The sequence below is a fragment of the Aulonocara stuartgranti genome (genome assembly GCF_965226115.1).
Source record: "Aulonocara stuartgranti genome assembly, chromosome: 12".
NCBI classification, from domain to species: Eukaryota; Metazoa; Chordata; class Actinopteri; order Cichliformes; family Cichlidae; genus Aulonocara; species Aulonocara stuartgranti.
Window position 1 is genome coordinate 18,571,112 of NC_138948.1, and position 27,359 is coordinate 18,598,470.

The 27,359-nt window shown below is 40.4% G+C and overlaps 1 protein-coding gene across 6 annotated transcripts; it reads right to left on the reverse strand.

Annotated features, from left to right (window-relative positions):
* Nucleotides 1-27,293, reverse strand: clip1a (CAP-GLY domain containing linker protein 1a). 6 transcript variants are annotated; one of them, XM_082553639.1, is made up of 26 exons: nucleotides 26,629-27,293; nucleotides 22,836-23,137; nucleotides 21,657-22,192; nucleotides 20,854-20,978; nucleotides 20,543-20,759; nucleotides 20,235-20,432; nucleotides 20,056-20,147; nucleotides 19,782-19,842; nucleotides 17,490-17,594; nucleotides 15,407-16,315; nucleotides 15,132-15,248; nucleotides 14,775-14,832; nucleotides 14,542-14,625; nucleotides 14,272-14,428; nucleotides 13,950-14,115; nucleotides 13,321-13,536; nucleotides 8,723-11,167; nucleotides 7,934-8,071; nucleotides 7,687-7,793; nucleotides 7,400-7,520; nucleotides 7,230-7,282; nucleotides 4,609-4,726; nucleotides 3,960-4,092; nucleotides 3,363-3,415; nucleotides 2,091-2,218; nucleotides 1-1,816 (listed from the first exon to the last, which is right to left on the reverse strand). In XM_082553639.1, the coding sequence occupies exons 2-26, from the start codon at nucleotides 22,924-22,926 to the stop codon at nucleotides 1,588-1,590; spliced, it is 6,657 nt and encodes a 2,218-aa protein (XP_082409765.1). In that variant the 5' UTR covers nucleotides 22,927-23,137; nucleotides 26,629-27,293; the 3' UTR covers nucleotides 1-1,587. The 6 variants fall into 6 exon arrangements, with proteins under 6 accessions (XP_082409765.1, XP_082409762.1, XP_082409764.1 ...); XM_082553636.1 differs by having other exon boundaries at nucleotides 26,524-27,293; XM_082553638.1 differs by lacking the exon at nucleotides 26,629-27,293 and adding an exon at nucleotides 26,424-26,494.
* Between the last annotated feature and the right edge of the window lie 66 nt (nucleotides 27,294-27,359).

Sequence of the window (27,359 nt, forward strand, 5' to 3'; positions counted from 1 at the left end):
GGCCAAGACCAAAGAGCTTTCGAAGGACACCAGGAAAAGTATTGTAGACCTGCACCAGACTGGGAAGAGTGAATCTACAATAGGCAAGCAGCTTGGTGTGAAAAATCAACTGTGGGAGCAATCATCAGAAAATGGAAGACATACAAGACCACTGATAATCTCCCTCGATCTGGGGCTCCACGCAAGATCTCATCCCGTGGGGTCAAAATGATCATGAGAACGGTGAGCAAAGATCCCAGAACCACACGGGGGGACCTGGTGAATGACCTGCAGAGAGCTGGGACCAAAGTAACAAAGGTCACCATCAGTAACACACTACAACGACAGGGAATCAAATCCCGCAGTGCCAGACGTGTTCCGCTGCTGAAGCCAGTGCATGTCCAGGCCCGTCTGAAGTTTGCCAGAGAGCACATGGACGATACAGCAGAGGATTGGGAGAATGTCATGTGGTCAGATGAAACCAAAGTAGAACTTTTTGGTATAAACTCAACTCGTCGTGTTTGGAGGAAGAAGAATACTGAGTTGCATCCCAAGAACACCATACCTACTGTGAAGCATGGGGGTGGAAACATCATGCTATGGGGCTGTTTTTCTGCCAAGGGGACAGGACGACTGATCCGTGTTAAGGACAGAATGAATGGGGCCATGTATGGTGAGATTTTGAGCCAAAACCTCCTTCCATCAGTGAGAACTTTGAAGATGAAACGAGGCTGGGTCTTCCAACATGACAATGATCCAAAACACACCGCCCGGGCAACAAAGGAGTGGCTCCGTAAGAAGCATTTGAAAGTCCTGGAGTGGCCTAGCCAGTCTCCAGACCTCAACCCCATAGAAAATCTGTGGCGGGAGTTGAAAGTCCGTGTTGCTCGGCGACAGCCCCAAAACATCACTGCTCTCGAGAAGATCTGCATGGAGGAATGGGCCAAAATACCAGCTACTGTGTGTGCAAACCTGGTAAAGACCTATAGTAAACGTTTGACCTCTGTTATTGCCAACAAAGGTTATGTTACAAAGTATTGAGTTGTATTTTTGTTATTGACCAAATACTTATTTTCCACCCTAATTTACGAATAAATTCTTTACAAATCCTACCATGTGGATTCATGGATTTTTTTTTTTTCACATTCTGTCTCTCACAGTTGAAGTGTACCTCTGGTGCAAATTACTGACCTCTGTCATCATTTTAGGTGGGGGAACTTGCACAATCGGTGGCTGACTAAATACTTTTTTGCCCCACTGTACATCCACTTACATTAGCCCCTCACTCACACAAACCCAAGATAGCAAACATTTTTTTTTCCTTCAAACTCATTTACAATTGCAAATGAAACGTTTATTTCATGTGTAGCAGTTTATTTGAATGAATGGAGAGATTCTGCCAAACCTTTCTCCCCTAAGAGCGCTTAAGGGGTGGTGTGGACAACAAAGATGCTTGGAAGAAAGAAAAAAAAAAAGCATACAAAATGTATACACACACGCACAATTAGGACCCCAGAAGCACAGCGTAATCCAAAATGGTGTGCAAATATAGTGATTGTGCGAATGAGGGTTTGAAAAAGAAAAAAGAAAAAACAAAGCAAAAAGGCTTTAAAAGGTCTGGTCATCGTTACAGGAGTCAGTCCAGTGCCCAAAGACCTCACAGATGTCACAGTAGGGCCGCTCCTCACCCTTATTGCCATGGTAGGTGGTGTGTGGAGGGGAGTCTGGCATTTGCGTTTGCGTAGGACAGTCCTCAGTGTCGTGGAGGTCAAAGCAGTCGCAGATGTCGCAGAAGAGCCTCGGAGGAGGTTTCTTCTTTGCAGGCTGCTTGTCGTGGCTGTGGAGCAGGAGAAAAAGTAGAAGAAGAAGGATAAAATGACAAAGAAGAAGCAAAAGAAGGAAGAAAAAAAGAGGAGAGAAAAGGTAGAAAAAAGGAGAAGACAAGAAGAAAGAAGCAAAAGGAGGAACAAAAGGAGAAAATCATGAACAAAAACAATGGAGAAGCAGCAGAAGAAAAGGAGGAAAGGAGAAGGAGAAATTGTTAAGAGTCATTGCCACGCAGCGAACATCATTTTAAACACCCGAGAAGCTCTTTTGTGAATCGGACTAACCCGTCATAGTTATCCAGCTCGCTTGGATTATTCCCATTAAGGGCAGCAGCTGCCATTTTTTCCAGTTTGTCCTTGAGCTCCTGATTCTTCTTCTGGAGGTCCACAATGACTGAATTCAGGAAATCAATCTGTAAAGGAAACACACAACATTAGCATCAAGGCTGCCCCCGGAGAACAATGAGCACAACATTTTCTAACATATTAATAATTTTAAACAATGGGGGTTAGAATTATTGTACTGTTCAAAGGCTTTGATTGCTACAACAATGTGGACAGTAACTATGGTGATGTTACGACAACAGTAACTACGTGTCACTAAATATTCCCAAAAATCAAATCCCCCTTATAAAACAAATAAACCAAAAAAACAGAAAGAAAAAAAAGAAGGTGCTGAGTGGCTACTGAGAGTCATCAAAGAAGAATCAAAGCTTGAAATGAGCCACAAAGAAAGCTCGCTTATGATGACTGCCAATTAAAACCTCTGAATCTTAACAGAGCGCTCACTGAACGCTTAAATCAAGCTCGATTCATCTTTGGAGGACATTTGTAGTTTTCACACCAAATAATGTGACTCGACCACATGAAACATAAGAGCCACAGTGATGGACAAACATGCACAAGTGAAGCTGATGAAAACAATAACAAACCGCTGCCTGATGGTGGTGCAGCATTGCCAACATCAGAGACAGGGCAGAGGAGAAGAGTTGGAATAAAGAAAGAGAAGGAGAAAAAAAAAGAAAAGAAAGTGAAATTCAAATTAGGACTTCTGCTCGACAACACGCTCAAGTCATCACAGACACGTACTACAGTATAACATTTTTAGAATAAACATGGGAGGGAAACTCGTGAAGCTGAAAACACGCTCACAGAGGTGACCCGATGGAAGTGTGTTACCAATTTGTTTGGCTTTATCAGTCATCCTTGTAGAGCTTGGGATGACGGAAGCTTCAAATCCTTTCAGTGAAATTAAACTCCACTAAATTCACCTCCACAAAACATTATACTGTAAGAATTAAATGAGTCAACAGAACTATAAAATCCACTATATAGCCTGTTGCTACAAACAAAAACATAGTGTCATTTAGTAGTACTGCATTGGCAAACGGCCCAGTCATTCACAAACAGCATTCAGGAAGTCTGTTTCCATACAGCTGCCCCAAACGGGCAGGGTAGGAAAGCATTGTTACACTGAATGTGTTAAAAGAATAAAATAGACAAAGCAAAACTCTCAGTCTGTTCACCGGTGTCAATCGGGAGTGCCGCAGTACACACCTGACTCTCTGCAGTCTCCTTATCCTCCCTCATTTGGTCCAACACTGCATCACCTGGAAAACAGAAATTAGTTTACCTTTGGATGGACGCACTGTCAAGTTTCATTAATTCTGCTGCTATCGAATGGCTGCAGTACAAGAAGAGATTAAAGGATTAATGAAGTATGTGGACCTGGCTAGACCGCCACAGCAATTACAGTCTACATAACGTAAGCATGTTTGTGCAGTTTTGGATTAAAATCAACCTTTATTGCATATTTTCCATTGACCTTTTACTCTGTTTCCTCAACATGCTATACAGACTCTTTGCTGAAGGAATACATTTTATACATTTAATCTGCTGAACAGTAAATGACTAACATGGCAGAAGAAAGTGGTGCTGCACGCGGTGCATCATTGTAGGAAATTACACATCAAATGCCCCCCCCCCCCCCCCCCCCTTTTTAAAAAAATAAATAAATAAATAAATAAATACAAACACACATAGCCCGAAGCAGAGGCCAAAAGAAAACCATTCTGATTTCAATTATCTGAGCCAGGTGACACAAAGAAAGTCTGGCTATGTTGAAACTGTGCACTGTTGTGCCCGAGGACTTACCAACGGGCCCCACGGTCAGATCCTTCTCGAGTCTCTGCACACGCGCCTGTAGAGTAGCTTTGTCCTGCTCCAAGGATTGAATTGTACCCTGCAGTGTCTTAACTGAGGCACTTTCCCCGCGTACTACAGCCAGCTATGATGAAAAACACAAAACAAAACAACCCGTGATATTAAATTACTGAAACGTTTCTTTTCAGCATTATAGTACACAATAAACAAACATTGTACAAATACAATCTCAGCCAATCTTCAAGCCAAGATTTGAGAGTATATTCAAAATAAGAAGACGAAAGCATAACAGAAATGTGTTACCACCTCCAGATGTTTCTTGCATTTCACAGATGCACTTTCAAGTTTCATTTTTAAGCAGAAAGCGTGGCCACACTTTATGACCTAGAAGTAACTTCTTGTTTCTAGCCTCTGAATTTGAAGAAATGTGCCTCGAACCTCCAATTAAAAGCTATACCAACTGTGACAATGACACTGAAACCCACACATGGCATTTAACAGCCAGCTGACATAAAAATGTTCCTTGGAGCAAACACTTGGAATTGCAGCAACAATCAGATGAAAAAGTTTGTGCTTCAGAATTATGTAACAACATCCTTCCCCTGGCTATGATTTGCTATAACAACTTAAAATAAATTACCTCGCTCTTGAGGTTTTCCACCTGCTGGTCCTTTTCTGAGATTAAGGCACCGTTTTTATGGATGGACTGTTGGAGGGCAGCCTTCTCCTTATCCAGCTGTTCCTTCAAGGCGCTCTCACTATTTCAGGAGACAAATGGAAAAAGTTTATTTCTATGGACAAAATTTTCAAATTGTAAGACAGCAAATGTACTGAAGACAACGCTAAAACTGAGATCCAGTACAAACAACATGTCATGCAGGTGGGATGGAGCTGTAGGATAAATTACAAGCATTAGTGTCTTGTACAGGTTTATAGAAATGTGGTCAATATACACTCACAAGCCAGTTCATTAGGCACACCTTGCTAGTACCAGGTTGGACTCCCTTGTGTCTTCAAAGCTGTGTTAATTCTTAGTGGTACATATTCAAAATGTGGCTGGAATATGTGTGGCTGCACATCTATGATACTAATCTCTTTCCCACCACATCCAAAAGCAGCTCACTGTCATGTTCAAGAAAGCAGTTTGAGATTATTTGAGTATTGTGACATGGTGCTGTCACACTGAAAGCAGCCATCAGTAAACTGGTACACTGTGGTCATAAAGTGATGCACATGGTCAGCAACAACACTCAGACAGGCTGTGGTGTTTAAACGATGCCCACTTGGTAGCAAGGGGCCCAAAGTGTGCCGAGAAAATATCCTCCACACCATTACGCCACAGTCACCAAACTGAACTGCTGATGCAAGGCAGGATGGATCCATGTTTTTATGATTTTTGCACCAAATTCTGATCCTACATTCTGAATTTTTCCAGCAGAAATTCAGACTCAGACCAAGCAGTGTTTTTCCCACCTTCTATTGCATATGTGTCAAACTCTGGCCCGCGGGCCAAATTACTATTAGAGCTGGCCTACTGGTATTATATAGCTAATATATATATTGTTTAATATTAAGCTTTGCTTGTTCCATATTCAGTTTTCCAGCAAAACTTATTTGAGTCCATAAGAAAAGATTCATTCCTATATCTGGAGGAAGATTTTTTTTTTAATAAATATTAACGTTAGCCCGCGACTTTGTTCCAGTTTTGAATTTTGGCCCACTGTGTATTTGAGTTTGACACCCCTGTTCTATTGTCTAATTTTGTTGAGTCCGTGCAAGTTTTCTCAGTTTCCCGTTCTTAGCTGACCGACACCTAGTGTCATTCACTTGTAATCGGAAGGTTGCCGGTTCGAGCCCCGGCTCGGACAGTTTTGGTCGTTGTGTCCTTGGGCAAGACACTTCACCTATCGCCTACTGGTGATGGCCAGAGGGGCGCAATATGGCAGCCTCGCTTCTGTCAGTCTGCCCCAGGGCAGCTGTGGCTACAACTGTAGTTTGCCTTCACCAGTGTATGAATGTGAGAGTGACTGAATAGTGGTATTGTAAAGCGCTTTGAGGGGTCCCGAAAAGCGCTATATAAATGCAATCCATTATTATTATTGTGCTGCTGTAGACCATCAGCTTCAAGGTTCGACGTGTTCAGAGGCACTCTTCTGCATACCTTGCTTGTAGCAAATAGTTATTTGAATTACTGTTACCCTTCCATCATCTTAAAGCTGTGTGGTCTTTCTCCTCTGGAAGAAACAAGGAATTTTCATCGGAAAATTGCTGCTAATTGGATATTTTCCCTTTTTGTTTAAAAAAAATAAATAAATAAATCAATCTTATAGAGATGGCTGGGTGAGAAAATCACAGCAGAACAGCAGGTTTTTTTTGTTTTTTTAAATACTCAGACCAACAACCATACCATGTTCAAAGTCACTTAAAACACCTTTCTTCCTCATTCTGATGCTCAGTTTGTAACTAATGAATTGGCCAGTGAATGTATATTTACGCTGTGACATGACTGACATGGAGTAATATTAAAAAGCATTAAGTACCTGAAGGCATTATTTGGCAGGCTTTAAAGGAAAGGAAGAGCATATTCACTTATTCATCAGTTCAGATGTTTAGTAGCTGAAGTCATTCGTGCTTATGCTGTTTATAAAAGGCTTTAAAGTGGACCTCCTCATTCCCAGCACCACATTTTTATCTTGCACTCTACTAAAGGAGCTTTCAATGACCAACACTTCAAATGATCAATCATTATCTGCCACTGTGAAACAATAGATTTCCTCAGTTGTCTGTCTGACAAAAAAAAAAGAAAAAAAAAAGAAGCTAATTTGGCTACTATTTGAATTTTAATATTTTACTTTCTGTCACTGGCTGCATCTAGGCTTGTTTTGAACCTGGTGGCTGGGCGCCACCTCTCAAATGCATCTGTCATATCAGTAATATGAGGGTGGATATTAAAAGGTTATGCAGCAAGATTATAGCAATGTTGTTTCTCTGAATATTCAAATGATACTATTATTAATATTAGTGCGGATTTAGTCAATCACAAGCTGTACAAACCAGAGTCTATATACATTTCTGGTAAAAGGTGTATATGAGGGAAGTGTAAAGAAATATCAAATTAAGTAGAAGATTTTTTTAAACTTTTCCTGCAAAAGCAAGAATCATCAAGTGATGTTTACTACATATTTGTAAGTGGTCTGATTATAAAAAACATATGAGGTCCACTTTGCGTGAATCACGTAATGCAGGTGTGAATAATTTTACCTTTGCTTCAATTCTTCCAACTGTTTTTTGAGCTTTGAGTGCTCATCCTTAAGCTGGCAAAGGGGGAAAAAAAAAACACACACACAAAACAGTTAATATTCAGTCACTGTCAGTTGAATTTAAAAATCAGAATCATGTGGGTCTCTGTATCCAAAGAATAAAGTTTAAACCTTCACAACATCACTCTGGTCTCTGTGTTTATCATCGAGCTCCTCAGTCAGTCTGTTTTTCTCATCTTGGAGCGTCTGCAGGGACTGCGACTTCACAGAGACCGCTTCTTTAAGCTCCTCACTGGAGAAAAATATTGTTGTTCAACTCATCCAAGTAATTTTTCAACTCAAACAGACCATACACTGGCTTTTCATATCTTTACAATAATATGCTATTTAGTTGATTGAAAATATGAATATGATATGTTTCTGTAACAGAAAACAGTTGAGGATGAGGATGTACTCACATTTCCTGGCATAAACCTTTGCTCCTCTGAGTTTCAGTGCAAAGCTGTTCTTTGGATACATTAAGGTCCTCTTGATACTTGGAGTTCTCTTTCTTCAGCCTTTCCAGCTTTAAAAAACAAACAAACAAACAAACAAACAAACGGTGGAGATAAATACAATCAGAAGATTTTTTACTTCACACCATCACATCACTTTATACAAAAAGCCACATTATTAGAAGTTTCTCTTCAAAATCCCATCTTTTACCTGTGTTTCCAACTCCTGCTTGGACGTCTGCAGCTCGTCCAGCAAAGACTGGACTTCATTCTTCTGCTGCATCAACACGGCCTTCTGTTTTGTTAGCTGTTCGAGAGCCTCGGCTGTCTTGCCAGAGGCCTCTGCAGCCTAAATGGCAAATGATCAGAGCAGATTGAAATTAAAAGCAGCACATTGTTGGTTAGGACACCAAATTACTTCAACCAAAACAATAGAATTAGAAATGTGCAGATCAGATTTAACTACTTGTAATGCATGATTTGTTTTGACAGCAATTTTAAAAAAAAATGTAATTAACTACATGTTAAATTTATTTCCTCAAATAGCTCGACAATTATCAGACCTCAGGTTTTTGCAATCCAACTGTGCCTAAAAATGAACAACATGAAGATTTCACAATGAGGAAACATAATTACTACATAAAGACTTAAATCCTGTGGCCTCAGAACGGACACTGACAGCTGATTGTCTTGTGGAAGAGACAGTCAACTATTTAAATTATGGCATTTCTCACTTATCATTGAGCAGGACCCAGATCACCTGACACCTACATAACCATATGATCAACAGGAATTTTTGCCCAACATCAGATCACGTTATAAACCCACAGGCTAAGGCTGGGAGCTAAAAGAGGTAAACACTGGTTAGTAAATGGAAAGTGTTAAGACATAAAGAGCAGAGGGACAGTGCGACAAACCAGCAGGCATGCAGTGAGAGGGTGACATAGCCCCAGCCGTTCTAACATGTGTTAATCAGTGATTTCTACAGGAGGACAAATACCTCAAGTTGCTTAGAAATGGCATTTTTTAGCTGTGATTCCAGTTTCCTGACTTGCTGGGTGGCTTCATCCCTCTCCACCTGGAGGGCATCCTTCTGAGCTGTTAAATGTGCGATGCTGGAGGAAATTTTTTCTTTTACAGCAGTGGAAGCAGATACCTCGGCTACAGCATCTTGATATTGCTTTTCCAAAGTTTCTTTGTCTGTCTGTAGGACCTTAACATCAACCTGTAGTTTTTCCTGACTAACCTGCAAACACTTCAACTCTTCAAGAAGTTTTGATTGCTCTGCAAGCCAGTTCTCCTGGTCCGTCTGGAGGGAAGAAATCCCCTGCTCTAGTTTACACTGGCTGGCTAACAGCTCATCCTTCTCTGTGGTCAGTGAGATCATCTGTCTGCCCAGCTCCTCCAGCTTCGATAGTAACTGGTCTTTATCTTCTGTTAACTGTGAATTTTCTTGCTCTTGGCGCTTCAGTTGTGCCTTCAAAGCCTCCACATCCACCATGAAGGCCTTCTTTTGCTCCTCAGCATTGCTGAAGTTGTATGAAAGCTCTTCTTTTTCCTGAGCAACTTTGGACAAAGCTCTCTGTAGTTCTTCAATTTGCTTGGAAAGAAGATCGTGGTCAGACACCGTTTTACTGCGCTCATTAGATTCAGTCTGCAGCTGGGTCTCAAGTACGCGCTTGGCATCGGAGACTGAATTAATCTGACTTTTCAACTCCTGGATCTCCTGAACTAGCTCCTGGTTCTCCTTCTGCAAGGACAGCACTTTTCTCTCTGCTTCAGTCTGTAAGGACTGAAGATGTTTGTGTTCTTCTGTCAGTTTCTCTACCTGATTAACAAGCTCAGAGTTAGCCTTCTCAAAATTCAGTTTTAGTTTACTGTGCTCTTCACTGAGTTCAGCTTTGCTCTTTTTAAGCATTTCATTATCAGAGGACTTTTTCTTCAGTTCATTTTGCAGGTCAGTCTTTTCCAGTTTCAAAGAAGTCAACTTGGCTTCAAACTCTTTTTTTTGCAGTTCGGTTTCCTCCAGCACTGTTGATAAGTGATTCTTCTCCTGAATAAGGTTAACATTAGTTCTGGAGCAACTATCCAGTTGGTCACTGATTGTTTGGATATCATTAGCTAGCTTATCACGTTCGAGAGAAAGAGCACTTTTGTCAGATACGGCCTTTGTGTGCTTCTCTTCTAACTCTTCCTTCTCCCCAGCCAAACGCTCATAGTCCATGTTCTGCTGCTCCAGCGCTGAATCCAGGCTCATCTTCTCTTTTCGTAAAGCATGGAGAGCCATCTCCGTTTCAGAATTCTGAAGACGAAGCGCTTGCTTCTCTTGCTCAACAGATGCTAACGTTTCTTCAAATTTCTCTCTGGTCTGGGTCAGCTGTTCTGTTGATACTTGAAGCTTTTCCTTTAATTCTTGTATCTCTCTGAGAAGCTCTTCTTTCTTGTTAGAGGTTTGTCTTTGGATTGCAAGAAGGTCTTCCTTCTCCTGTAGCAAGTGAATCCTTTCAGAATCAGTCACTTGACTGCTTGTCTTGAATTCTTCAAGCATCTGGGCCAAGCTCATTTTTGAGATTTTAAGTTCTTCACATTCACGGATATAGCTCTCCATGTTTTTCTTTGTAATACTAAGCTTATTCTGGAGCTCCTCCTTCACAGTCTGAAGGCTCTTTTTGTCCTCCACAACTGCGCTGATTTCAGAGGACATCTCTGCCTTCTCTTTTGTCAGCGTTTCTGCTAGGGCTTGGAGCTGGGTGTTCTTGATTGTGAGATCTTCTTTTTCTAAGTTCAAGGATTTCAGTTTTGCCTGCAACTCAGCATTCTTAGCATCAAGAGACTTTTTAGCATTTCTAGCAGAATCTCTCTCCAAAATCAGATTGTCCTTCTCACACGTCAGCCTTGACTTGGTTTCATTAAGGTCCTCTTCAAGCCGGTTTCTCTCCTTGCAGACTTTTTCATAATCCTCAAGTAGCTGCTTCTTTTTCGCTTGTATTTGCTCAATGTCCTGTTGATGCTTTCGGATAGAATCATTCTTCTCTGCATTTTGTCTTTGAAGCTCCTCAATTTGAGCCAGATATTCACTTTTACTTTGCTTCAGATCTTTGATTTCAGTCTGTGCTTCTAGAAGACGGCTTTTGAGCTTGTCGAGTTCCTCATTCATTGAAACATCTGAATGCTTCTTAGTGGCGAGCAGTTCCTCTTGGCGTTTTGTTAGCTTTTCTCTGGTTGTAAGTAGTTCTTTATTTTGGACTGAAAGTTCCTGGTGAATAATCTCAAGGGCAGAAAGCTTAGCCTGAACATCTGAAAGCTGCTTCTCCAGTTTGCCTTTCTCAGCCTTAAAATCCTCACTTTCCTTATACATATTTTCCAGATCTAGGTTTTGCTTTTCCAGTTTTTTCGACAACTGTTCAACGTCATGCTTGTAGGAGTCAAGCTCAGCAGAAAAACACTGGGAAAACAAAAGATGACAGAAAAAAAGGGAGGGGAATACCCAAAGCAAGGAATGAATGAATACAAAATAAATCAAGCAGATATGGATATCAGTCATGTGCAAATGGAAAGGTTAAGCTGCAGAAGCATCAAAAATGGCAAAAGATCAAACCAGAGCTTACACCACAATGATTTTCAAAAGATATGCATATATAAATAAGAGGCAGAACATTTTCACTTCTGCTTTCTTTGAATACGACTTGAACAGTGCATCTAAGATGAAGCAATCAAGATATGATTGATGACACAGAATTTATTACATTTAACGGAGTTAGAAGTTACCAGGAAGCTAGCAGAAGTTAGCTCGCTAGTTACCTAAGCATGATATAGCATGTTCTGACTGAGAGATTTCTGAAAAATAATCAAACGTACTGCTCTGCTATCACTTCCAACATAAATGAAGACAGGAAACTAAACAGCAGTGACGTTTGTAGGGTTACTGAAGTTGGGCTAGCTGGTATATAATGATGTGCTACGTGATCACTAGTGACACAGCTATGTTAGCGTAACATAAACAGAACGCTAACACTTTTCCCCTCGATAAAAGTTAACGTGAGGGTTCCTGGTGGTTAGGGACAAATGCAATCGCACGGCAGGATGCTGTAAACAGGCCAAACTTCAGTCAGGAGAACAACTGAGATAATCCTCCCACAATACGAGGTTAGTCATTAATATACTGCAACAACATGGTAGAGCAGCTGTGATAGAATACAGCATTAATGAATCAATGGTACAGAAGTGGAGGAAGCAAGAAGAATGAGTTGAATAAAGTTTGATTTATCTGACTGCTTTGTTTCGCTTAATGTGCCTTATAATCCCGTGCACCTTATGGTCCGAAAAATACATATTTGACTTTTTTATTTGGCACACTGCAGTTTAATGTTGCAAAGCACCTCTTTTTAACTTCAGTGGATATTATACATGGTTATGCTCAGGATATGTCAGCCCATTTCTACTGGAAATGCCTTTTGGTTAAACTTTCAGCAAGGAATTTGCATTTCCACTGTTAAATGTTTATATAGCTTTAATGCATATAAAAAAAAACAGCTGCTTGTTTAATTGAAAATAAATGGATGGGGTTTTTATTTTTGCGCTAGTAATGTTGTGGAGTTGTATTTTGTCTTGCATCAATTATATCGTCAGTTATATCGTTATCGCAAATTTTCAAATACATATCGTGATAAATATTTTTGGCCATATCGCCCTGCTCTACTGCCGACTTGATTCTGAAGCGTGTGGTTGTATTTGTATCAAAGTATCAAAAATTATCCTTAAAATTTAAATTTATTAACCTTTTACTGAGTGTAGAATGATATATAGTAACTTGACTTGCAACATAACTGAAGAATTCACAAACACATGTTAGAACACATGAATACTTAACTTTGGTTCAACTGTTGGATTTCAAAGTCTTGAATCACATCTTGATTGCCTTATTTGTGCGTACACTAAGTTTAAATTGCAACTCAAAAGAAATAAACAAAAAAAATTGTAACCATCCATCTCACGACTAATTAATGTAAAATAAACTTTTTAAGTGAGCACTGACACAAACAAATCAATTTTTTGAAAAGTGGAAATGTTCAAATTTTAAAAAAAAAAAGAAAAAAACAAGCAGATTTTTACTATGACTTCATAAATTTAGACAATAACTTCGTCATTTTGGGTTTATGTCTGTAATTGTATCCATGTCATCCTGATCTGAAGTTCTTAAAACTTTTCTAAATCCATGGCAATCCAGATTCATCTGAAGGTGAACATGCGATCCATGTGCACAGCATTTAAAACTAATCGTTTCTCTTTATGTGAATGTTTTTCCACTAATAAGTATAAACCATCTATAAATACAGACAGAATTTTATAAGCTCTACCCCTGCAAGCATGCAACCCATGGTGCCTTTGATTGTAGGGCTTGTTATTAACTGTAATGTGAGGGGAAAATTAGCAACTCAAAACAAATAATGTGTATGGCAAAACGTAAATAAACAACAACAACGAAAAACCCAAAACAGTTAAATACATCTTCCTCATCGTTTCCGTTTCAACCATTTTAATGTTTGAGGCTACCAAATTGCCAAAAATAAAAATGCACCAATAGGTGTTTGCACTTACCTGGGCCTGCTCTTTGTATGGCTGCAGTTCAGACACCATCTTCTCTAGCTCTTGGGTTTTGTCCTTGGAGGAGGAGAGTTCCTGCTTAAACTTGTCAACCTGACTCTGCAGTGTTTCAAATTCCTTTGCATGGAGCTCAGACACCTGAGAGAGGGATTTCTTCTGTGAGGCCTTGAGCTCCTCAACCAAGGTCTCACCCTGTTTAACAGTCTTCTCCTAAAGAACAGGGAACAAGAAAGGGACACAACAATAAAATTTTTGTTGCCTTGTTTTGATGCAGCTCATGTCAAAAGAATATGTTTTTAACGGAATAATTTACATCGAGTAATAAGTAGTATGTTACTTTATAAAAGGATTCAAGTTAACCAAAGGCTCAGGGTCAGTTTAAAAAAAAAGAAAAGAAAAGAAAAAGGTTTGTAGAGCAAGATTTTTTTGCAGTTAGGAGTTCACCAGTGAACAGGCTGATTAATTCCTGCCATAAGTTAACCGCTCTGACGTTAAATGAAGTGTTTTGTGGTTAGTGAAATAAAGATGCTGTGAGCATTTCTAAAAATAGATGTGTGCATTGAAAATGCTAGCTCAACATATGTACTCAAAATATACATCAAAACATATTTTTTGTGACTAACCAAAGTAGTGATGTTCTCCTGAAGGGTATTTATTTCAGTCTGATGTGCCTCTCTAGTCTCTTTGAGCTCGTGCTCTTTGTGGGACGCTTCTTGTTGGAGTTGTTCATTTAAGCGTGCCACCTTCTCCTTCTCCTCTGCTAGATGATTTTGTAACTCCTCTAGCCTCCTGTGTGATGACAAAAGAAAAGGAGGATGTGTAGTGAGCAGTCGGATAAATTACAAATTACATGGACTAAAACAAAAGAAAAACAAGTATCCGACTCTTTCTGAGTAAACATTGTAATCAGGTCATATTTAATGATGGAAAATTAAAGTGTGGTACCTTTCTTTCTGTATGAGTTCTTCATTCATTTTGGTCAGCTGTACAGAACTATCACCTGATGCCTTCATCATATCAGAGATATCATTTTCCAGCTTGTTTTTGTCTTTTGAAAGCTGCTCGTTCTTTTCATCTGAAGCCTTTAACTTCCTCTCCAGCCCTGTAAAAACATAAAAAAAGATGACTTTGTTAAAACAAAAAATGTACACACACACACACACACACACACACACACAATTTAAAGACCGATCAATGAAATGATAATGATCTTACCAGCAAGCTGACTTTTTAATGACTCTGATTCTTGGGCCAAGGATGTGTACTCCTCTTCTTTCTTACTCAGTTTCTCAAGTGTTTCTACAAAAACAAAACAAAAATCATACAAACAAAAGAATTATACTGATACTAGAAGATTTTGCACATTAAAAACGTAGAATGACAGCAGATGACAGGAAAATGGGATGTGAAAACATTTCGGTAACTCAACACAGAGTGACTCAGATTACCTTGCATAGTTTTTGATGATGTAGTCTGCTCCTCTGTGCTTTCAGCCACCTTTTGTTTCTGTCAGCAAAGTTTAGGAAACGTTTTTTTATATGACACTTCTACGGTAGACAAACTGCCAATATGTAATGTTTTAACTGCGTTCAATACTGAGATCAACCCACTGGATCAGTAAATATTAGCTGACACTAGCTTACTGCAGATATATATGCAGATTTGTTGTGTGACAATAATAAATATCAAAAAAAACCCAAAAAAAACTCCAGCAGAGAAATAAGATAAAGGTAAACTGTGGGGAAAAGGGAGGTACAATTTGGGGAGAATATCTCCAAACCCAAAAATTAAGTCACAGTTCTCACCAGGCCTCCAAGTTCTTGTTCCAGGGTATCCTTCTCCTGCTTTACAGTATTCAGACTCTGCTGTAAAGAAAGGACTTCCTGCTGTTTGCCTTCCAACTGAGAGTTTAATTCAGCAACCTTTAACATATAAAATGCAATGAAATGCATAACAAACAAAAAGCAATGATTTTATGAAAATGGTACACCAAGTCAAGGATAATCACATCACCAGGAGAAAAATATGGCACATAACAAAAAGGGAGCATTTATTGATCATGAAGTTACCAAGAACCCACCTTGGCACCCTGCTTGTCTCCTTGGCTCTGTACCTCCTCTAGCTGAGCTTTCAGAGCTACAAGCTCCTGGTTACTTTGTGCTACTTTGCTCCGCAGAGCCACCATTTCCGCCATCTGTTCTTTGGTTTCTCCATCCTTGTCTTGAGCCTGTTGTGCTAGCGTCACTTCCTTCTCCTCAAGCTCCTTTACCCTAAGTTCAGCAGCATGAAGCTTTCCAAGAACATCTTCCATCTCCACCAGGTGCTGTTCTTCTGTTTTTTCAACACTGGACCGAAGTGACTCCTCCAGTCGCTCTTTGTCCTCAGTCAGAGACAGCACCTGTGCCTTCAGCGCCTTCAACTCCTGAGTCCATGCCGTGGCTTCAGCTTTGTGTTTGGCGTCGGCCTCCTCCAGAGCTGACTTGTGCTCCAACTTCAGCTTCTCAAGTGCACTTTTGGTTTCTACAAGTTCTTCTGTCTGAGCACCTGCACCTTTGCTGAAGGACACCTTCAGCTCTTCCATGGCTTGCTGGTGAGAGGCAACGGCAGCCTCCAACTTTGAACGCCACAGTTCAACAGCGTCAGCATTCTCCTTCTCTGCCTGACTTAAGCGCATCTGCAGCTGCTCTTTGTCACAAGAGAGCCTCACAGATGTAGCCTGAAGCTGAGCAACTGCATCACTGTGGATTTTTTCTTGAGCTTCTAGCTTCTCCTTGTATTTACCTAGCTCTTCTTGATGACTAGTTTCCTGAGAAGCCAACTGATCCCTCAGAGAGTTTATTTCTTCCAGGAGGGGAGAAAGAGTGGAGTTTGAGTCCTCAGAGCCCTGCTGGACCCCAAGACGCAGCTGCAGGTCAGCCACCTCTCTTGTTCGAAGTGCAAGGTCCCTCTCAAGTTCCATAATACGGGATCTTTCTGACACAGTAGCAACCTTTAAAAGCGGGAAATCTTTATTTAAAAATGTATCTCAAACTAGCCTACTAAATATCTTAGTACATTTAAAAACAAACAAACAAAGGATTAATAAGATTATTTAATAACTAACTTTTGCTAAATATATGAAAAACTAATTGTTAAAGAAATTTAAAGTGATTACTGGGTGAGATTTTTTCCTCAATTTGCTTTTTTTTAAAATGAGAAGGATACAAAACATTTGATGTTGAAAATAAATCATTATACTGACCTCTTGTGGTTATAAACGGTATGATCCAAATAATGGAAGTGAACACTGAAAGCATGTATGGAGCTACAGCAGTGTGCAAGAGATTTTCCACCAAGTATTAGACTAGAAAGTGTCCTCACTGACGTCGTGATTTATCAGACACATAAACTAAAAACATCTCAGGTAGTCCTGATATTTTATAGTGCTTTTACACCATTCAAGCTCTGGTACAAATTTTTTTTTTTTTTTTTTGTGTTAACATAGTGCAGTTTTAAACCTACAGGCCTAATCCTCCTCAAAACTATACATTTACTGTGACTGTAACACTGTAGGTGGACTGGTCTGGGAGGTGGATACGGTTTTAAACTAGCAAAACGCAGGGACACCAAATAAGCGGGACAAATGGATGTCAGGAAGGACCGGGAAAGGAGAGTATAGGATAACTGGGAAAATGATTAGCTTGGTACAAGCTGGGGAGGAGTTTGTCTGTCTGGTTAAGCAGTGATATCACAAAACCATCTGCTGGAAATATAGGTAAACATGTGTCTCTCTGTCAGATCCACATGGTTATTGTTTTGGAGGTCAAAACCTCCATATTTTCAATATAAAAAGATTTTGAGTGGACCAGTGTGAATTTGAGATAATTTAATATCTGATAAAGTGTGACAAAAGAAACTAATACTTTTGACATTTAATTTGCAAACTGTAAGCAGGGCAGACTAATTTAGGATTTTAAACATACCAAAGATGTTTAATATTTTAGTATATGATTTAATCTGGTTTTTAAGATCAGGGTTATTAGTTTTATGTAAAGCTGAAAAAATGCATCTGTAGGGTACATTTACCACAAGCCCATATACAGCAAGAGTCCAGTTACTGCTGCACATTTTTTGGCTACGGGCCTTTTTCCCAACGCAACACGCTGCAGAGCAGAATTCATTACCCTAGTGTCTTCTAACTCTCTTTGGAGTTTCTCAGCTTTGGTCTTTTCAAAGAGCAGGCTCTGTTCAAGCTCCTTAATGTGGGCATGCTCCAGTCTGGTCTGCGTCTGTTAGTAAACAAGGGGGAGAGGAAGAAAACACACCAGTGCCACCATCACATGCCAGCCCAACGCAGACAGAGAGGGAGGGAGACAGGAGAAAGGAAGGAGGGGTTGGATAGGGATGACAGTGAAAGTGTGTGTGTGTGTGTGTGTGTGTGTGTGTGTGTGTGTGTGTGTGTGTGTGTGTAAGTGAGTATTTGAAGGGTTGAGGCAAGGACACTGGGTGGGTGTGGATAGTGATGGATGAGTGGAAATGAGAAAACACCCCCATGCAGAACTTTCAGGCTGTGCCATAAACAGCTGCAAATAGGGATTTTTTTCAAAGAAACAGTGGGGGGAAAAGAAAAAAGAAAAAAAAAAACAACAAGCAGCGGACGACGGGGGCATGTAGTATGGATGTGCAGGATGAGTATGTTGATGGAAGCAGTTTAGAAGTAACCATGCAAAAAAAAAAAGTCACCTGGTAAACAAATCACACAGACTGTTATGATACACAGAAAATTTGATACTGTGTGCCAAGCCAGCAAGTAAAATCAAGTTAACATGACTTCACCACGGTGTGGAGAGAAGGCAGTACTGGGAGTTTCCTGATCCCTGTGTGTCACTAACACAAAGTTGGTGCATGTTAATATACAGAAGATGTCCGATTTTACCAGACGAAGTCAATATAAAGACATTTATTATTGTGGTTTTCTATATACAGCAATTAGTGTTGTCAATACCTACACTGCTTTCTCTCTTTGGTGATGAGGCCACTGTCCACACTTTAAATATTTAGTGTTGTGAGAAACCAGCCGTTATCAGACCACCGTGTGCAAGACTTGTGACCAACTTAACAGATATCAATCAGTAACAGAAACATTTTAGGCTCAAGAAATAGAAAGGATCTCACTGGCTTTCTCTGTATTTTGGTGCTACAAGTACAGATTTTTATGGAAGCTTAATAAAGCATTACTTAGAAAAACGCTCTGCTTCTAATCTTATGTAAACACAATAAAAGTTAAAAACAGGGTCTGTTTGGAAAATTGGAATAGCACCAGTTTTAAATGTATGTAGACCATGGTTTATCCCAGGTCTTCATTGAATACAATGGATAAAATAAACTAATATTTAACAATCTGATACACCATATCCAGTCAGTGGTATGGATGTTGGACCAGTTTTATTAGAAAACTGAAAACACATATATTAAATTACATTTTAACTCTTATCATAGGTGTTATTCCTCCCTGGTTGCAGTGGGCAGGCTCAGAAATTAGGACTGTGACTGGGTAGTGAAAAGACAAGGGGGCATTTCCAGTGGTTCCATGCTGAGCACTGGACCAACATGAAAGACGAACATGGGAAGGAAGAAGAAGCAATAAGACCGCGTCACTGAACAAGGAGGGTTACTGAGGGTTACAGCTCAACATTAGTACACCTTCAACAGCTTGAAGTTAACACATTATTTTTTAGTTTGGTGGTCATATTTTTTTTTTTAACTACACAAAATTATTTATGAATATCTGCTGCTTTAACTGTTAGTACACACATTTAAAGAGAAGGAAAATTGAGTTTCTAACCCTGTAGCCCACAGTTTAAAACATCTATTTTGAGCTAGGATGCCTTCAGAGTAACAGAGGTGGTTTCCTGTGCAACACTGTGGAATAAATAAATTCTTTAATTAGAAAAGAAACACATACTACTGAGCTACTGCACTCTCAATATTGCAACTTGGGATGCAAGTTGCTAAAAAAAAAAAAAACAACAACCCAGTAACAAATGGTAAACAGATCATGACATAATTTATCTGTCTGCATTAAATTGGGGGTTACATAAAACTAACACTTTCAAAATCGAGATGTCAGATTTGGTGATTTAATGGAAATGGGGGCAGGTTTAAATGCAAACATTGTATTGACTTGACTGTACTTGTGTGAATCTCATGTAAGATTAAAGTAGATATATTATGCTCCATATTCTATTATAGGACTCTAGTTGAGAAGATTTGTTTTATTTGAAATTCAAAATTTACCAAACTGGACCTTGGAGTAGCTACTCCAATTTTACTAGCTTTACCAACATTTTAAATCCCTTTATTATGTGGGTTTATGTAAACTGGAATTTCGGGCACGGTGAATGGGGCAGCCCACTGCGTCTGAAGTGTAAATTTAGATATGAAGTCAGCGGTGTGTATCCATGCTGTGTATTTACCTCCAGGTCTCCTTTGGTAATGGAAACTTCCTCAACACGAAACTGAAGATCCTCCACCTTCCTATTTAACAGAAACATATTTACTCCTCTGAGGCACAAGCCACCTCTAAACTGCAGTGATCAAGAGCGATGCCAACAACAAATTTATTACCTTATGACTGTAAAACAACAGTACTGGGAGCAAAGCTCTCACCCCACTTTCAGTGTCTCACAACATTGAAACTAGAGGACCTAATTTACTCTCATGAGCATCTTTAACTAGTCCCACACTCACCTACGCTCCTCCTCAAGCTGATTCAGCAGCTCCACCTTGTCTTTGTCTGCAGCTTCTACCAAGGCACGCAACTGATCCATCTTTGCCTCCATCTGTCAAAATCACAGACAAACATTTAAAAGAGATAAAATTAATACATACTAAACTAACTGTGGTTCAGGCTCAGTGACTGAGCTGACCTGCTCATGCTCATCCCTTAGCAGGGTAATTTCTTGCTCCATTTCTCCAACATGGCTTGTGGCCTTGGCAACTTCTGCCCTCTCCATGTCCCTCTCAGCCATGAGCTGCTCAATATGCTGTTGCTTTTCCTTTAGTGCCTCTTGCAGGGCTGTGGTGCCTGAAATCTTTCGATTATACCTTGAGGATGTCTCTGTCAGCTGTAGAAAGAGAGACAGGTACCATGTTCATACTGCTGCGTGTCTCTCACCATAATGCCACAGGTAATACACTGTTGTTGTTCTTTGTTTTTTTTATAAGTGTGTCTCACCAGGCCTGTGCGGCTCGGCTTAGCACTAACAGAAGATGCCACAGAGCTCATGGTACTGATGGATGAGGCACTGGGGCTCCTCTTCAGCCCTGCCGGTGTGGCCACCACTTTCCGAACGGTTGTTTTTGCTTTGGCAGGCGTAGTGGAAGGAAAGCCAATGCGTGTGACTTTGTGCACTGGAGCAAATAAGCCATACTTGGGTTGGCACTGAAAATATCTGAATACAACCACAATAATAAAAGTGTTCAATAAAAGGAGGAGTGTGGTTGAGTTTACACACAACTTGTTTATAGATCTTGTGGCTTCTGTACCTTGTGCCTGCCACTGCCCCATCATTCTTTCCTAGGGGCTCGTCCAATTCCACGCCACACCACTCGCCTTTGGCAAAGTCTGTTTCTCCAAGGAAGCGTACCACTCCTGCCTTTGTACCACCAACCTAAGAGGAAATACACCAAAGATTAGCCAACATTTAATTCTCTTAACAGATGAGAGGGGACTAAAAAGTAATCAGCTTTGCCTGGTAATAAATCCCAAGGGAAATAATTCCATAAAAGCCACAGATGCAAACATGCCAGAATTGTGGGGTATGTGTGTGTTTATTACATTTTATTTTTTATCATTTATAAAATAATGTTTAATAATAATAAATTATTTATAAAATAATTTCTAAATTATTTTAAAAGCATAGTTTGGAAGTTTACTAAATGTGGTAATGGTGAGCATATTTCCTCTGCTGCCCAACAGGCATGAGTAACACTTCCTCTTTACTTAATGTGCTACACATCCTCGTGATTGTGCGGGGAAAAAAAGGAATTCATAAGGAGGAAGCAATGCACTCAACATCTATAAGCAGACCTGAGTGACTGTACTACGTTACTAAAACTACTTCACTGACTCAGAAGTGAATGGTTCAAAGTACAAGTGAAAACAACCATATTTCATTTGTTAGCTTCCTAAAAACTGGAGGAGGGCTTCGTGAGTCATGTGATTCTCAAGGCCCTGCTGACATTGCTAAAACACAAAAGGGAGAACCTTCAGATATTTGTAGCTTTGCTGAAATGTTCAGGGAAGAAAACTGTAGGCAACTTTTTTTTTCTACTTATAGAAACTTTACCAACACACGGTCACCAATCTTCAGTTCCCGTTCCCCCTTCTTGACCGATCCAGTCTCTGAGAGGTTGGAGACAGATTCACTGTTTGTCCTTGCAAGGTTGGAAGATGGGGTAGCTGGTGTTGTTGCTGTTGAGGCCTTCTTGGCTGTCGCGGTACTTGAAGGCAGTGCTGTTTTTGTGGCTACGCTTCCGACTGAGGGAGTGGGTGATGCTGCGCGGGACGTCGGTGCCGTCTGAGTTCCATTAGCCTCTTCTTCTGTGCGAGACAACTTGGAGGGGCGGGTAAAAATCCCTCGCAGGGCTTCACACTGAAAGTATCGAACGCCTGCTACTGACCCATCGTTCTTCCCAATTGGCTCATCTAGAACAATTCCCGCCCACTGTCCTGGGGCAAACTGCGTTTCTCCCAAAAACTGTATGTAGCCCGGCTTATTTCCATTCACCCAAACTCGATCCCCAATCTGGAAGCTCTCCTCCACATTCCCTGACTCTCCAGAGCTGGCACTTGCAGCCGATTTGTCTGCAACAGCAGTTTTAGCTGCATTTTGGTGAGAGGGAGAGTAGTAAGTTATTAATTTGAATCACAGAGCCACGTCACAAATGCAGAGCAAACACAGCACACCCCTTGTATATATATATATATATATATATATATATATATATATATATATATATATATATATTTTTTTTTTTTTTATTAGTGCTGTCAGCGTTAGTCTCGTTAAAATGACGTTAACGCCATAACCGCATTAACGCAGCAAATCTCCGTTAGCGAGTTAGCGCGGATCGCCTCATGCATGGGGCTGCACGCATTAACAAGCTACCTGCGCTAACGGCGTTGAAGTCTTGCAGCTCCGCAATCCGCGTTAACTCGCTAACAGAGATTGCTGCGTTCATGCGGTTATGGCGTTAACAAATTTTTATATTTATATAACACTATAAATGTACTGTCATCTGTTTAAGTCTTGCTGCTTAACGGGGTATCAAAGGGAAATCTTGCATTAAGAATATACTAATTATTTATTCAAGAATCAATTTTCATGTTTATTGTAAGTTTAAAAACAAAACACACACACACACACACAAAAAAAACAAAACACCAAACATGTACATTGTTTTAAATAAGGCTATACCTGCATTCAAATGCTACTCAGCTGATGAGTTTCGACATGTATTCCTACCTGTGCTGGGGTTGGTCTTGGGGGCTCCTGTTCCAGGTGGCCGAGCTATCTTGCTAGGCACTTTTATGCCACTGGGCTTGGCTGTGCTCATGTTTCCTCCTGTGATCTGAACCACAAGGCTTGTGTTCGTCCCTGGATACAGACTGACCCCAGACCATCAAAACCACTGCCTGCTGCTCTGTGATTGCAATGCTTTTTCTCTCTCCGCACCAAAATTTAATAAACAAAAAAAGGAAAAAAAAAAGAAAAAAAAAATGAGGAAAAGGGAGAAGGGAGAAAAAGCGCTTCTTGCAAAAAGGACCCTGTTGATAGAGAGAGGGAAAAACAAAACAAGTAACATTACTTGATTTTGTGAACCTTTACTAAAGTATTTTTACTCATTGGTCAATAACCCTTCTGCCAATATCCTCTGCCTTTAACTCTTATTGTCTTTGACAAAAATAATTTATTTAAATAATTGATTTAATTTATTTAACTAAACTAATAAACAACAGTGCACCTGTTGCAAGCCATGATCTGTAGACTTTGTTTTTAGTGCTGTGTTAATGGAGGTATTTTGTTATGACAACAAGTTCCTCGGCATACACGACATCACAGATCTAAAAATACCCCTTCACAGCCTGACCAACGTGCAGTCTGTGGTAGTGCCATCTGAACGTCTGATAATGTGTGACCTTGACCACAGAGCACAGACTGTGTCACAGAGGGTCTCTCTCAATCTATCATTCTGACATCAAACAACATGTAAGGCTTGGCTGGCAGCTTTTTATAAAACTGGATTACTGCAGAAACACGACCACAGGCAGCAGATTATCCTGTTTGTCAGATTACCTAAGCACACAAGCCGAATGGTTGAACGCTCCATTTTAACAGAAATTGTCTGTCACTTACTTGAAGCAAAGACCGTGGAATCATAATCATAATGTTTTATACATCTGCTGACCTTTAACATGCACTTAGGCAGGGAAAGACCCTGCATATGTCCCCATCAAGCCGAGACACTGTTTGTACAAGTATGGAATTATCACAACAATTTTTGTATGTAATCTGCAAAGAAATTTGCTTATAATGAAATTCTACCAGTATACAAACAAGGGTTTTCATTTAGTGTACGGACACTTAATTCTGTACTTGGGCTTTACCTTGTCACGTTATGAGTGAAAACAAGGAGCTCAAGGACTTGAACAATGTCAAGAAAATGATTTTATTATATGTAGCTATTCCTGTAATCATTGACTGCAAACGTCTGAAACGTCCCAGGACAATGAAACAAGCTGTGCATGTATCGAATTCCTGAGAGCGTTAAAAGTTTTTCACTTCAAAACAAACTATGACGTGAATCTCTTCTGAGTCAGGCAAGACGCTCGTCTTCAAAGTAAAGAAATTAAATGTTCAACAGCAGCACACAAACATTACTTTCATTCCTGAAAGGGCCTAAGAGCTGCACTACACAGGTTTACCTAAACAACTTAAGAAAGGAAGCTCTCACGCAGCCTCCAAGATATTTCTCAGCAGAGAGTGAAAGGTGGCCATCAGCAGACATGACCCAGTTTGAAAGCAGTGCTCCAGTTTTATCCCGCTGTGTCTTTGAGTGACGACTGACTCAAGCCCTCAGGTCAAAAATAGGCAAAACAGGGAAGCCATAGCCATTATAGCTGAAGACGTCTATGCAAGACTGCACTTTCTAGTCTGATTGACCCATGAACGCGTGGTACAATACGCAGAGGTTACATTCATTGTGCAGAGAGTTTTAAAAGCAAAAGGTTAGTTCTATCAGAAAAACCACAAAGCTCTAGTACAAATATCACATGAGCTTGACCAGAGGATGTTACAGCTCTGATTGGTGAGCTGAGGCTGTGAGCTGAACATGATCCTCTCACGGTGAAGAATTTCCCACAGCAGTAATGTTAATCTTTTGCCACTGACTCAGTCTAATCTGTAGCTTGGGGAAAACACCAAATACTCAAGCTTTGCAAAAGTTAAAGAGATTTAATACACTGATGCATGCAAAAAAAAGTATAATTCTTAACTAGATTCACATTATATCACATGTAGTATGATTTTCTCTCCCCTGGTGTAAATAAACAAACAGAAACAGGTAGACAGTAGCTTGTAAAGCAGAAGTGAGACTTCTCAGAGACCTCCATTAACATAGATGACTTCCATTTTCACAACTGCATACATTTGCATGCTCAGTGTCCATTAAAGTATTGGATATGAGTGTTATGGCTCTGACAAATGATTTAACTGTCCCCCACCACACAAAACAGGATGAAAACAAATTAACGTCCAGACAGAAGTTCTTAAAATTCTTCAGTATATTCACTACTAGTTGGAAGGAGTTAATGGTTACACAAGTCCACATGGTCTTCCACAAGATTAATATTAGCCAGAGACTTCACTACTAAATCAGGCCCATTTCCACTATTTGAGCTGCCAAGGTATCCTTTTAAACTCCTGCCCCAAACAAAGACCAAGTAGGGTGCATTTCGTTGCATCCATAAGCAATAAACTAACACCTTTACATCTTCAGATGTGTGCATTATCTGACATGACTTGCACATTCTCTCTCCTGCTTTGGTCATCTCAAGGCCAAGTCAAGCTCTGGCTCTTCCTATTTGAGGAAACATCTGCAGGGAGGATTATTCAGGCCCCTGTTAGCACTGACAAACGTAGGCAAAAAAAGCCTCAAAGGTACAGAATAAGAGCCAAAAGCATCCTGTGTCCTCGAACTTCACTTGTTTTGAATTTAACAACCCTCACCTTGCTGCCATTTTACAGACACACCCCTGTCCTACAAAGATTCTGGCTCATACCAATGTGAATAGACATAAATAAGGCCTGGAATGACCAAAAACAGACTTCCTACCTCTTTAATGTGTTCTTACAGCACTGCAAACATTACAGTTAAAAAGATAGCATTCACGAGCCCCTTGCCTCTCAATGCAGCTTCACTGACACACTGCACACTGTGGCTGAGCTGTAAACCCAGTTATCTTTGTGTCAGGTCAGCGAATTTGCCTGTAAGGGACACTCGACTTGTCACCTCTGCCTACCAGTGGCTAGCGGACCGAGGAGCTGTCGATGAGGTGGCACATCTGGTAACGCTGCTCTAAAAATGTCCTGTCAGCTAACTCACCTTACCAGCTAGCTGAATGGTAGCTCTTCTCCGCTAAGAATGGGAGACATTAGCGCTACACAGGTTCATCACGTCCACGTCCAAACCTCCCACATAGCCCCCCAAAAGAAAAAGGTGTCATAAGCTAAGAAACTGAAAGGCAAATTCCACAAGTCCAAAAGTCTCCGCAATGTCACCGGCGCTCCAGCAGGGCACACTGCTGCTACAAATTCACTCAGCACACGTAATTGTTAGCTAAAATCATCTGTATCGAATGAATGTTCGTATAGTGTTGTGGCGCTCAGGTGCCTGGTCACCTCTTCGGCTTAAATGGATCCCGGTCGGGGGGGGGAGATGTGATCAGTTGCTAAGTAACGCTAGCAGCGAGGCCCAAAGCGGTTCAGCGAGCCGGTGGTTAAGACCACAAGCAATATGGGCTGGTTAGCTAGTGAGCTAAACTAACACCTCACCTCAAGTAACGTCTGAACAACACCTGAACAACTTTCACGCGTGTTTATCAGCCGCTGTTGGACCAGAAAATATGCGGAAACGGGATGAGGAAGTACTGACCTGATGTGTTTATGTACAGACTTCGTCGTCCGAGGGGAAAAAAATAACACAGCTAGCAAGCTAAGTACAGAACCTCGATGACTTTTAGAACTACGTTCGACTCACACACGGGGAGGCAGGCACAGCCCAGCGTGCGTGCAGTCTGTCCAACGGCTGAGGGAAACGTCAGGGGCGGGAGCTGACCAAAGATGATATGTGCAGAAAGATGGAGCACTCCATTGCTTCGAAGACTGAACGATAGATTAAAGAAGCACTGAAAATAGTCTTTTTTGCCATCCATGTGTAAAAAAGTGACGTACTATGGAATTGTTTAAAAAATAATAAGATAACTTAAATTTTTTAGTTTTTAAGTAGACACTTTAAAATAATTAATTGGAATTTTGACTTAGGAATCCCCAAAAAGTTTTTCTTCTTTGTTCCAAGTTTCCATAGATAACAATAAACTGGGGAGGAAATAAAATTAGACTTCACTGATTCATCTCGCATATTGGTAACTCGTTAAAAATGGTGGTCATAGTATTTTAGCTAGTTTTTTAGTAAACGGATGTTGGCCTTGGATGCAGACCAGCGCATCAAACCCTCGGAGGTTCTCAAGCATCCCTTTTTTGACCCTGGCCTGAGAGTTCCCCCTGCATTAAAATGAGAAGCAGAGGGAGACAAAAGTCTCCAGCATTGCTTCTTTGACCCCAGACAAAAGTGACAAAACCACAAGCAGGGGTTGGAAAAGGCAATCCACAGCAGAAATCCACTGCAAATGCGTATCTACAATTCAAACCCAATACTCCTTTAAAACTGATAACAACAGCTTAAGATTTTAACAAAAAAATAATTAAGTT